A 12,048-nucleotide genomic window follows, 5' to 3' on the forward strand; every position below is an offset into this window, starting at 1 on the left:
GTCTCACTTTGTATCTCAGTAAACAAAAACACAAAGGACTTAGTTTACTTGCTTAGTATCACTCAATCTTAGACCCATATTTTTTCATACTCCCTTAGTTAGATGATAGGGCCCAAGAACCTATTGGAAATGTAAAAGTATTTTGAATAATCTTCTCTAATGATGAAAACTAGACCCCCCAAAAAAGTACAACAAAAATGGGAGAAACTTTTGTTCTTGTCTAAAAGCCCAGATCTCAATAATATGACACCTGTAGAAGTGATTCTGGAAGTAGTCTAAGACCTCCCATTCTTTGATCCCACTGAGCATCTGGAGAAGTCTCCATCCTCACCTGGATGGATTCCAAATGGGAATGGACTTTCCACTTCTATCATTCAGAACCAAACCACATCCTTGGCTCTTAACAAAACTCTTCTGCCCAGCCTCTCCTCCTGAATTATTTAGATGACCAACCCTTTGTGATGAAGTTATCAGTATATATTGATTGTACTAAATGGCTTTCAAGAGCAGTTTCTAAAATGTGCTTCTTGAGAAAGTACTTTGCTTTTCTTGTGAGATGGGAAGACCCAGTCTCAGAGAAGTTGGGATTGAGTGGTAAGATGGGGCAATGGCTTGGATAGTAAAAAGAAATCCTCTGCTTGAAAAAAAATTTACAATTCAATAACTCACATCACATTTTTATTGTAATTTCCTAGAGAACTTACATGACGTAGAGCATATTGGACTTAGATTCAGGAGACTTCAAATCCCATCAAATTCTAATTCAGACTCTTAGTTTCTTCACCTATAAAATGGGGATAATGATACACTGTCTACCTTAGAGCAACATGATGAACCCTAAATGCAAATAGGAGTTTTTATTCTATTTTACTTATGCAAGAAGCTTCATAGATTAAGAGTTAAAAGGAACCTCAGAGGCTATTTAGGCCAGTATTTATTTTTACAAATAAGGAAAAGTGATTTCCCTAGGAAAAGGAAGTGAATTGATAGAGGATCATTGAGTTACAGATCTAGTGCTGAAAGGGACCTCAGAAAAAGAAGGGAGGAATGGAACAAAGAAGAAAGAAAGGAAGGAAGAAAGGATGAGAGAGAAGGCAAGAGAAGGAAAAGTATAGCAAGAGGTAAGAAAGGAAAGTTGGAGAAAAGTGAAAGGAAAAAAGCAAGGGAAGATAGGGAAAGAAGGAAAGGAAAGGAAGAAAGGAAAGTTAGGGAAAGAAGCAGGAAGGGAGGAAAGCAAGAAGGAAAGAAGTGAAAAACTGGGAAAAGAAAGGAAGAGATAGAAGGAAGAAAGAGAAAGGGAGAAAAGGAATAGAAAGAAGAAAGAAAAAGGAGAGAAGAAAGAATGGAGAAAGGAATAAAAAATAAATTAAGCATTTATTTAGCAAGTACTATGTGCCTGGCATTGTGCAAAGCACTTTACAAATATTATCTCTTTTAATCTTCACAACAACTCTGAAAGATAGTTGTTATTGGTGTTCCTACTTTATAATTGAGGAAACTGAGGCAAATAGAGATTTAATATGAATTGCCCAAGTTCCCTAAGCTAGTGTTTGTGGCCAAATATGAACTTACTACTGACCATTCTGAACCCAGAAGTCTTACCACCGTGTTTTCTAGCTGTTTCAAAAGCTAGCTGACCTGTCTTATTATACAAATGAGAAAATTGAGGCCAGAAAATTGGAGTGACTTGGTGTCCAGCCCCACCCCTCATGGAGCATTGAGGTTAAGTGACTTGCCCATGGTCTTGCAGCTAGAAAACTATATGTGCAGAATTCTGTGATTTTTTTTTTTTTTTTGTCTGCAAGATTTCTAGAAATACAGGAAAAACCTAATATTACCACTTGGAGTGAATCCTGCATTGTTCTGTCAAATATTTTTGAGAGAGAACTCCTGGCTGCCTTAGTAGATAAAGCCTCAGATACTTGAGGTCACAGATGTTATTTGACCCATCCAGGGGGAGACTTGCACCAGTGCAAAGTCCAGCTCTGCAGTCTCTATTTGATGTTCTCCTGCTCCCAACCCAAGTTATTACTGTTTGAAGCATAAGCTTTGGGTATCAGCTCAGCTTCCTTCCAGCCTCAGGACGGAGAGATGTCAAAACCAATGTCTTTCAGAAGCATTGGATTGTCTTGCTCTTTTCCAGTTTAGAGGCAGAAATTAGGCCTGGATGTTGATTCCATTGCTGTAGGGAGCTTTACCTTCACTGTAGCTTACAGTCTTGGAAAGAAACCCAGAGCACTGTGGCTGAAGAGCCTGGCCTGGGGGTTTTGAGCTAACCTGTGTCAAAATTGTGAAAAGCTGAAGGTGCAGTTGGGAACAAGAAGCCTCAAGAAGCTGCTGTAGCTCAGATGGTAAACATGTTAGGAAAGGAAAAACCAGGCCAGGAATGACCTTTTCTTCTTAGGTTACTGCTAAAGAACTGGCTTTTTGGTTTCATTTGATTTGATTTTTCAACTAACCAGCATTTATTTTACTTACTTCATGCCTTCCCTCAATTTAAAATGTTAAACAGACTTTGTAATAAATAAGCTTAGTGAAGGAAGACAAATTCCCACATTGGCCATACCCCAAAATGTGTCTCATTCTGTGCCTTGAATCTAAGCCCTCCTCTGTTGGGAGATGGATAGCATGCTTCCTCAAGAATCTTCTGAAATCAAGGCAGGAAATTGTATTATCAGGGACTTGCAGTCTTTCAAAGTTGTCTAAAGTTGTCTGTGATACAGAATGAGGTGTACAGAATGAGAACAATTTTTAAGATTTGTGTAGTAATTTTACAACATTGTTTTCTGTTTCTCTCTCTCTCTCTCTTCCCCCCCCATTTTTTTTTTTTTTTGGCTCTCTGTTTTCTCTCTCTCTCTCTCTCTCTCTCTCTCTCTCTCTCTCTCTCTCTCTCTCTCTCTCTCTCTCTCTCTTCCTTTGGGTCTGTCTCTTTGTTTTTCCCTCTATCTTTTTTTTTTTTTTTTGGCTCTCTCTTTCTTTGTCTTTCTGTCTCTTTTTGTCTCTGTTTCTCTTTGTTTTTCCCTATCTCTATCTCTATCCCTTTCTTTTTTGTCTCTGTTTCTCTCTGTCTCTCTTTGTCTTTTTCTGTCTCTTTTTGTCTTTGTTTCTGTGTCTCTCTCATCTGTCTGTCTGTCTCCCTTTCTCCCTTCTTTCCTCCCTTTCTTCTTTCTCACCCCTCCATCCTCGCTTTGTAGTTACGTTATTCCTGGAGTTTTGGAAACGACGCCAAGCCCGACTGGAGTATGAGTGGGATTTGGTGGACTTCGAGGAAGAACAGCAGCAGCTCCAACTGAGACCTGAATATGAAGCCAAATGTACTTTAAAGAAAAAGAATCCTGTGACTCAGGTAGCAGCACAGCTTGTACAGAAGTGGGGGTCCCGATCTTTGAGCCAGCTAAGTGGTACAGTGCATAAAGCGCTGGGCCTGGAGTCAGGATGGCCTGAATTCAAATTTGGCTTTAGACATTTAACTTGCCTGACTAAGCCACTTAACTCTTGGTCAGTCTCATTTGTAAAATGAGGATAATAATAGCCTCTACCTCCCAAGGTCATTATGAGGATAAAATAAGATAATATTTACAAAGTGCTTTGTCAGCCTTACAGACCTTTATGAATGCTAGCAATTTTAATTATTATTTAATTATTATTATATGACTTAAAAGATATGAGTAATGTTTGGATTGATTGTAACCAACCATGCTAAAAATATGGAGACATGGATTTTAGTTCACACTCTGACATGTAATAGCTGTGTGAGCTGCACATAAGCCAAGCAAATTCTGCACATCGGATACTATATCTAAAATATGGGAGTGATTATACATTTATTCATCTGAAGGGAAAGGGTTTTGGCTGGATTTTATCATGAGATCCATTCCAGCTAAGATCCATGTCATCCAGTTTTGCTTCACAGTTTTTAAAGAATAATTTATTATTTTATTTATTATTTATATGATTTTAAAGGAGATTGTTTTTTTGAAACAGGTCAACACCATGTAATAAAGATTACTTTATTTAGAGTGCTCACTTATAAACTCAAAAGATTGACAGAGGCAAATGAACCTCATTGAAAAGAAAAGTAGAGATTTAATATTCAAAGTGTCTACTAAAATTGGTAAGGAAGCAGGCTGTAGGGATTAGAGCACAGGCTTTAACATTAGAAAAATTCAGACTCACATTGGCATCTGATAGATACTGGCCTTAACTGTAAAATGGCAATAGCGATAGCATTTACCTCCTAGGATTGTTGTGAGACACAAATAAGATAATTATAAATTGCTTAGCATAGTATCTTACATATAAGTAATCATCATCATCATGTAACTACCCCACTCTCAGAAACTCCTTAAGACTTTAAGTTATAAAAGAGTTGCTAAACTGTATTATAACATTTTTAGTTAGGAGTTTTCATAGTGGGGGAATCCTAAGGCCAGTGAAACCACAATGAAAAAAAAAATCTGGAAAAACAACAATAAGAGAATATCTTCCCCCATCATGTGTGCATGTGGGTCATGTCTCAATTAAAAAATCATCTGGAAGATAAAATTTACAATAATCTGGCACCCGAATTGGTTTATGAACAAGTTGGTATCCCTGACTAAATCCATTTCAGAACTTCTTGTTCTCCCATTGTTGGGGGAAGTAGGAAATGAAATTTTCCAGCCCTGGCCATTCATGAAGTCAGAATAGCGTCTCCCAAATCTTTTCTAAAAAGCCAAAGGAATCTATTGATTCATACCAGATCAGCTCCCATTGATTCACTTCTGGTGCCATAGGTGTAGTGTCTTTGTTCTTTTTTTTTTTTTTTTAATAGGGAGTTTTAGAAAGTCCTATGTCAGATCCTAGCCCCGTTATTATCTGGAGCAGAGCTTCTTAAACTTCTTAAACAACCTCTTTTCACCCAAGAAATTTTTACGCTACCCCAGCTATATAGGTATATAAAATAAATATACAAACATAATAAATCATAATTTCTCAACCCCTACATTTAGTTATGTGACCCTATACAGGGTCACGACCCACAGCTTAAGATGCTTTGATTTAGATTCAAAGTGAGATCACATACCCATGGCAAAAGCCAGGGTACACAGGATTGGTTTATAAAAAACATCAGTCTTCAAATGATTCCGTGTTTGTGACACTCTCTGTATTTTAAGCTCAGTGGCCTGTAGCAAGATCCAATGAGAAATCAGATGAGATTCAGTCCTCCATCCCAAGTTCTCTCTCATTTCCCACCTTCCCTAGTGAACCAGAGTTCATTAGTAGATGATCTCACTTCGGGTTACTCAGGGCTTTATGAAAGAATCTATTTGTTTTATGCATAGGTGGTTTGGTGGTAGCTTTCCTTCTGAAAATATTTGCCGTGACCAATCCCCCTGATGCCTGACCTTAAAAAAGAGAGAGAACATTTTCATTTTCATTTCTCAGAACACCAGTGTTGCCCTGAACATGTAAAAAGCCAGTGGTTTTGATGAGCTTAGTGCTTACGACTGGAAAAAGCCAACATACGTAGTTGAGTGAATCAATACTTTTCCATCATTGCTCTCATGCGAACTTTGTGCGAAATCTCCATTTGCCTGCTCTTCCAGAGTTCTATCCTCAGCACTACTAAGAGTTGCCATGACTGCCCATCCAGAGACTATAATTGTTACGCTATTTTTATTGTACAGAAGGATCATCCTAATATATCATTAGAGACAATTAGCTAGGAATTAAGATCTTTTTAGCTACATGTTCAGTTTAGAGAAGGTGCTGAGTTGAAGTTGAAATTATAACACTAGTCCTATGCCAGGAAGATACTAAAAGAGATTTTGTTTAAAAAAAAAAAAAAAAACCCTGTAAGCACCTTTGGATGAGTGATTTTAATGGATCTCACATTGAATTTGTAATGTCTGTTGGTTACAACTCCATGATTAGAAAAACAACAAATAAACAAAGAAAAACTCCATTTACCATTAACTCTGTTGAAATTATAACACTGATCGTCTGCCAGTATATAGTGGAAGATACTTAAAGAGATTCTATTTAAAAAAAAAAAAATCCTACAAGTACCTTTGGATTTAGTGATTTTAATGGTCTGACACTGAATTTCTAATGTCTGTTGGAAACAACTCCATTATTAGAAAAACAACAAATAAACAAAAACCCAGTTATTATTAACTGAAATTGAAATTATGACTAGTCCTCTGCCAGTATTTAGTGGAAGATTCTTAAAAGAAATTCTATTTAAAAAATTCTATGAGCAACTTGGAATGAGTGATTTTAATGGATGTCACATTGAATTGTAATGTCTGTTGGTTACAACTCCATGATTAGAAAAACAACAAACAAACAAAAACCCCAGTTACCATTAACCTTGCTAACAATTATTAACAGATAAAGTAGTATATCAATTAGCCATTTTTCAAACAATGACCATTCTACTACACTATGAGTAAGAATTGCTATCTTGTGGTTTGGCCACCTTCTCCTACTGGACAGCAGATAGCCTAAGGATGATAAGAGTCGGCTTGAACACCGCGTCCACGATCGGCAAGTGGGATGTCAGCGTATTAGAGAGGCCGAAGCGCCGTCTCAAGAAGCTTGGGGTTTGTCAGAGCTTGCCATTTTGGATATCTGGCTCTGTGTTTTCTTTTCCATTTTCTTTGCCTGTTTGGCTGTCACCCCAGCCCTCTTTAAACCATCTAATCTGATATTCTAGGAAATAGAACTTGAAAGAAAGTGGACTTTAGATTTCTATGGGAAACTACTCCTCTGCTGGATGGCAATCCTCTTTTGGGTAAGACCTGGCTGCTTCCTTTTGCAGCTGGGGCCTCGGACTAACCCAACTAACCCCTTACGTGTAGAGGTCTGGAAGTGGTGATGGTCAGGCTTCGAGATGGTGTGGAAGAATGGGACGTGTCCAAACAGGTGCAGGTGGAAGAAGGTTCCACGGAGCACCTCATGCAAAGCAATGCCAGTCTCAGTGGTCACTGATTTGACGTCAAGGGGCTCAGATTCCCATCCTATCTCCCTGTCACATATTGCTGTGTGACTTGGGCAAGGCACTGAAGGGCAGGACTCCTTTCCCTCATTTTCAAAACAAGTGAATTGCCGGGATGCCCGTTAATATGCCTTCCCTCCCTTCTCTTACAATCTGGTTTCCCTGTGAGCTTTTGAGCTTCATTCTAGCTCAGTGTCCACATGTGTCCTGTCATCCTGCAGTGCAGGAGCGGGTGATTCAGCTTGCTGAGCTCAGCCCATGATGCCCCTGCCCTCCCTCTGGCATTGCCTTTCCATGATTGGTGATGGGCTCGCCCAAGGTGTGCCTGCTCTCCCACAGCTATTGGGGCTCTGACAGCTGCTTGCTGTGAAACATGTTTGGAGTGTGGATTTTGAATCTTGCTCTGCTTGCTGGCCTGTTACAGGAGCTGGAGCCCTACTTGCCCCTAACTAGTCAGGCGCTGCGGTTCTGTTTCTCAGGAGCTACCGTGTTGTTCTGGGTGAGCATCTCTTTGTCTCCTCATCCCTTTAACCACAAATTGTTTGGGGTTTGTCCTGAGGCTTGCTCTCTCTGGTGAGTTTCCTTGGGGAGTCTGGTGCCCATTGTTTCACAGCATGCTTCTTGGTTTTAGCCTCTCATGCAAAGTGCACCAGAATTAAGAATTATAGGGAAAGGACTATGAGAAAAGACATAACTCCTACTACCTAATATTCCTCCCATGTGACTAGTGAATTTTGTTCTCCCCTCCCTTCTCCAGAATGAACAGAAAACATTTTAAACCAAAAAGACTTTTCAATTTTCCACCCATAATTTTGTAGTCACTTTTTTTTGGAGACATAGAGTCCTTTTCTGTGTCTCCTGCCCCACGGGAAAAACAACTGTCCCTAGTTTGAGCTCATGCTGGGATAACCACAAAAGGTTATCCCACAGAAGGAAAAATAAATTGTCTCCCATACATAAAAGAATCATGATTTTTTTTCAGCATAGAGACTCTCACTAGAGGAACTAACTCTACTGTTGCAGATCACAATCCTTCTGTGACTTAGAAGATAAATTAGAGGCTTACAGACTTACCTGGGATGTCACTGACAGTATATGTCAGACACCATCTTTAAATTCAGTTCTGCTTTTATAAACAGTATACTGTCAGTTATGTTGTATTGTATCTATATCACCTCTTGTCAAAGGATGGAATTAGCACACCCTATGATATTCAGTATTCTATTGAAACATTTAATCCTTCTGATCAGAGCATCATTTCCCCATTCCATTCTCAACTGGTTATTAATTTAAGGAAGTGAGGAGGAATAACCTTTTAAATAAGCATTTTGAGGGTTATAAGAGAGAGACAGGGTAGAAGAGTGAATCCAAAAGACATGGATTCTAATCCTGTCTTATCACACATCCCACCAGAATGATATTGGGAAATAGATCACTTATCTTTTCAGTACTAAGGATCTTGTTAAGACTTTAAGTTGCAGATTTACTTAAGCTGATTTACTTTGGTAGAATAAGCTTCCTTGCTGGGAGCTTTCTTCTAGGGGAAATCCCTGGCTTTGAAGATAACAACAAACAAATCACTACCTAATACAGGTTTGTTTGACCTGTCATGATAACCCCTTCCCTATGACCCTTAGCACTCCATCTTTCCTTCCCCATTAGAATGTTAATGTGGACCATTTCCTTCTAAAGGTATTACCAGCCCAAAGAAGGAGAGAACACTATGCTCTATATTTTAGGACAGTAAGATTTTCTCTTGGCGGGGTACAGGTGGAGTTCTACCAATGTTCTATTTTCCCATGTCCAGTTCTTATCTAATTAGATCTATGATACTCTATTTTAGGCAGCTTTGGGTAAAATGGTAAAATCATGCATATTTTGATATAGGAGCAGATTTATTCCTCCCAGGTTTTTTTGGGACATACATAATACTTTTCCTAGCAACAATCCTTTTCTGTGTCACACCATTACAGGCAATAACTCGTTTGTTTGTCTGCTAGTGGAAGAAAGGGTTGGAAAAGTGAGACTTTATAGCTGCTATTTCCAGAATGGGTAGAAAGCCTGGACTCAAGAAGTCCTGAGTTTAAGATCTGCATATAACACCAAGCTGACTCTGTGATTCTGGGTCAAGTCACTTTAGCTCCTACTCTTGTTAAGTTACATAAATGTTATCAATAGAATTATCAATCTTCAGCTAGCTCAGGAAGAAGCATCCACACTGGGAAATTTCTATACTCATGAATTCACTGGACTGGTCCCCAAAAGTCTTTAAACAAACCTTATGAACACTGGAAAACATTTTCCACTGGAACTTTGCTAGATGCAAAATATATGTGATGTTTTCTTTATATTCGTGTCCTGTCAATAGGAGGGGAGACAGATTTGGTGCCCTTTGCATGTTAGGCTTGCTAAATTGGCTGATTAAAATGGAAGTGACCAGTGTGTTACACAGGTCTAGAGAGATCCCCACCTAGGTTGGGTATGCAGCTCCAAGGTCTGTGGTTATAAGTTCTCAATATTTGTCCTCCCCATAGATCTCTCTGATTATAGCCAGTATGATAGCAGTGATTGTGTACCGTCTGTCGGTCTACGCGGCGTTTGCAAGCATCATGGAGAATACAGAAACCCTCCAGCCCATCAGCAGTCTGCTGACTCCCCAGTTGGCCACCTCAGTCACTGCATCCTGCTTGAATTTTGTCATTATCATGATCCTGAATTTCTTGTATGAGAGGATAGCCGTGTGGATCACAGATATGGGTAAGCAAGCGCAACTGCTGGTATGCTACTGCTGGGTAGAGTGGGGAAAAAAATCTGACTCTGGAATTAAAGGACTTGATTCAGATCCTGCCACTGATTCTTAATATGATGTGCAGGGCTAGGTAAATTTTCTAGCTTTCCTGATCCTCATTTTCCTCATCTGCAAAGTGAGGAAGTTGTACCAGATGTTCTCTGAGTTTTTAGATCTGTGGTTGAGCAGATAACTAAATAAGGTGTGCCTTTGGGGTCATTGGAACATTTTTTTTTTAATCATAATATCAAAACATTCATCTAAATGAGTAATTATTAATTACAACTTCAAAGTTGTCATTTTGGGAGGTTATATTGGCCAAAATGTCATTTGGGGGTCTTTGAGCGACTTGCCTTTGCAACCAGTTCACAGGTCACATAAAAGAAAATATGTGTTTCTGAGTGTGGATGGGTGCATAAATGCATGCATGCAAATGTGTTTGTGTCATCCAAATTCAGTTCACCAAATTTGGATCTGAATTACTTTTCAAAAAAATTTACAATTTTTGTATTTCATATCAACTACTTCCCAGTATAGGAACTTACCATCTATAAGCCATTTTTTTTAATAAAGCATAACAGATAAGCCAAAGGAGTGGTCATGTGGTCTTGTCTGCCTAGATATTCAATCTTCTGCCTTACAGCCCCCATCTCCTTCCTATGAGGAAGGCAGGAAGAATCATCAGTCTTCTTGGAATTAAAAGTGAGCATTGGATTTAATCTGAGTTCTGATGCCTTCTAATTTATTTTCTACATGATTTTTACATGATTTCATGATTACATTACAATATTTACTCATTTATAGATTGCTCTTTTATTTATGCTTTTTCTCTTCCCCTTTGTTTCTCTTGAGATCTCTAAGAATGTTGTATATCACCACGATTTTCCATTACAATCAAATGACATGATTTTTCTTCCTAAAAATGCATGAACATTGGACCACAGATTATGAGGAATCTCACTAGAAACCTCAGAGGTTACTGAGTCCAACCCTTTCTTTTTACAGACAAGGAAACATGCATAAGGAAGTTAAATTAAGAAGGATGACTTGCTTAGGGTCTTACATCTGATAAGCATTAAAGGTGCAATTAGAGTCCCCCTTTTCCTTAGTCCAACTCCTGCAACACTCCTTTTTGCCCTTCTGCACTCATCTTTAATGATCTTTTCATCTCTAAGTGCATGATCTGATTGTTCTTTAGAGTTGGCTATTAGGAGTCAGAAAAGATTTTCGGCTCCATTGAATATCCCATTACAAAAAAAGGAAAGTGAGGCAGGCCAGAGAGAAGAGTGACTGGATATTAATTTTAAAATGTGAAAGCATTCTGAATTAAGATGGGTATCTGGAGGTAAAGCCCCACATCAGTTTGGGCAGATGGCATGGTGATGATAAGAAGGTGATGATATAGGGTAGAGTAAGTGATTCAAGGAAACTGGCTTCTAGTATAGCCTAACTTCAAAAAAAGTGAAAAGTGGAAAGGAAAGAAAGGATTCTGTTTCAGTACTTCAGTGATTTCCTAATCTCCTTGGTGTTAGTATTCCCTCTAATTGTACGCATTTCAACTCTTCCATGCTTTTCAACCTTTACTATTTTTAAGAAATTTCTTTAACTTTAACTATTTAAAGGTAAAATGCTAGCAAGATTTCTTTGAATTTTAATGGAATTTAATTCTCAGTGTTCTCCAAAGTGTCTTTCAGTAAACATTTGTCATACTCAATGGATGTCACCCATATTTATCAAAGCAGATTCCCGGCCGTTCCAATTGCCCTCCTCCCCTTCTGTCCAACCTAGGATATGAGCACAGAAACATTTTCATTTGGCATAAGGCTGAGGCTAAATGGAGAAGGGGAAAGGGCACTGGTCAGAATGCCAGAACTCAGAGTCCTGCCACTCTGCCACTCAAACCATATGTGAGTCATTGGACAGATCACAACTACTGTTAACTATTGTATAAATGCAAGAGTTGCCCTAAACGGCTCTTTCCATCTGTCAACCTAAATGTCTTGGATCCAGCTTGTTCTCATTCCCAAGTTTACTGGTTAAACCCTTCCTGTGTAGGGCTGTTTCATCTCTGAAGTCATCCCATGGCTTGGATACCAAAAACAGTGTTAATCCAAAGAAGTAGTTTTCTAATAAACAAGGATTTTCACAGAAAGAAGAACAAAGAATAGAAAGGAGAGACAGAAACAAGTAAATCTCCTCTGGACGTAGTGCATTATTGACCCAATTCATTTTAGCCCTTGGTTAAGAACTGGTCGAGGGTTAAGTAAATCATATTGTT

The 12,048-nt window shown here is 38.7% G+C and overlaps 1 protein-coding gene across 10 annotated transcripts in view; it reads left to right on the top strand.

Moving 5' to 3' along the window:
• The window catches only part of ANO5 (anoctamin 5), a 139,046-nt gene that overhangs the window by 109,179 nt on the left and 17,819 nt on the right, over window positions 1-12,048 (top strand). For 6 of the 10 annotated variants that reach the window (XM_074274872.1, XM_074274870.1, XM_074274873.1 and 3 more), the window contains 3 exons: window positions 3,195-3,346; window positions 6,701-6,778; window positions 9,517-9,739. In XM_074274872.1, coding sequence (XP_074130973.1) covers window positions 3,195-3,346; window positions 6,701-6,778; window positions 9,517-9,739 — 453 coding nt within the window. Of the gene's footprint in view, window positions 1-3,194; window positions 3,347-6,700; window positions 6,779-7,406; window positions 7,482-9,516; window positions 9,740-12,048 lie in introns of all 10 variants that reach the window. The other 4 variants (XM_074274871.1, XM_074274874.1, XM_074274876.1 and 1 more) reach the window with 1 other exon arrangement.

Source organism: Sminthopsis crassicaudata, chromosome 6, assembly GCF_048593235.1.
Source record: "Sminthopsis crassicaudata isolate SCR6 chromosome 6, ASM4859323v1, whole genome shotgun sequence".
Lineage (NCBI taxonomy): Eukaryota > Metazoa > Chordata > Mammalia > Dasyuromorphia > Dasyuridae > Sminthopsis > Sminthopsis crassicaudata.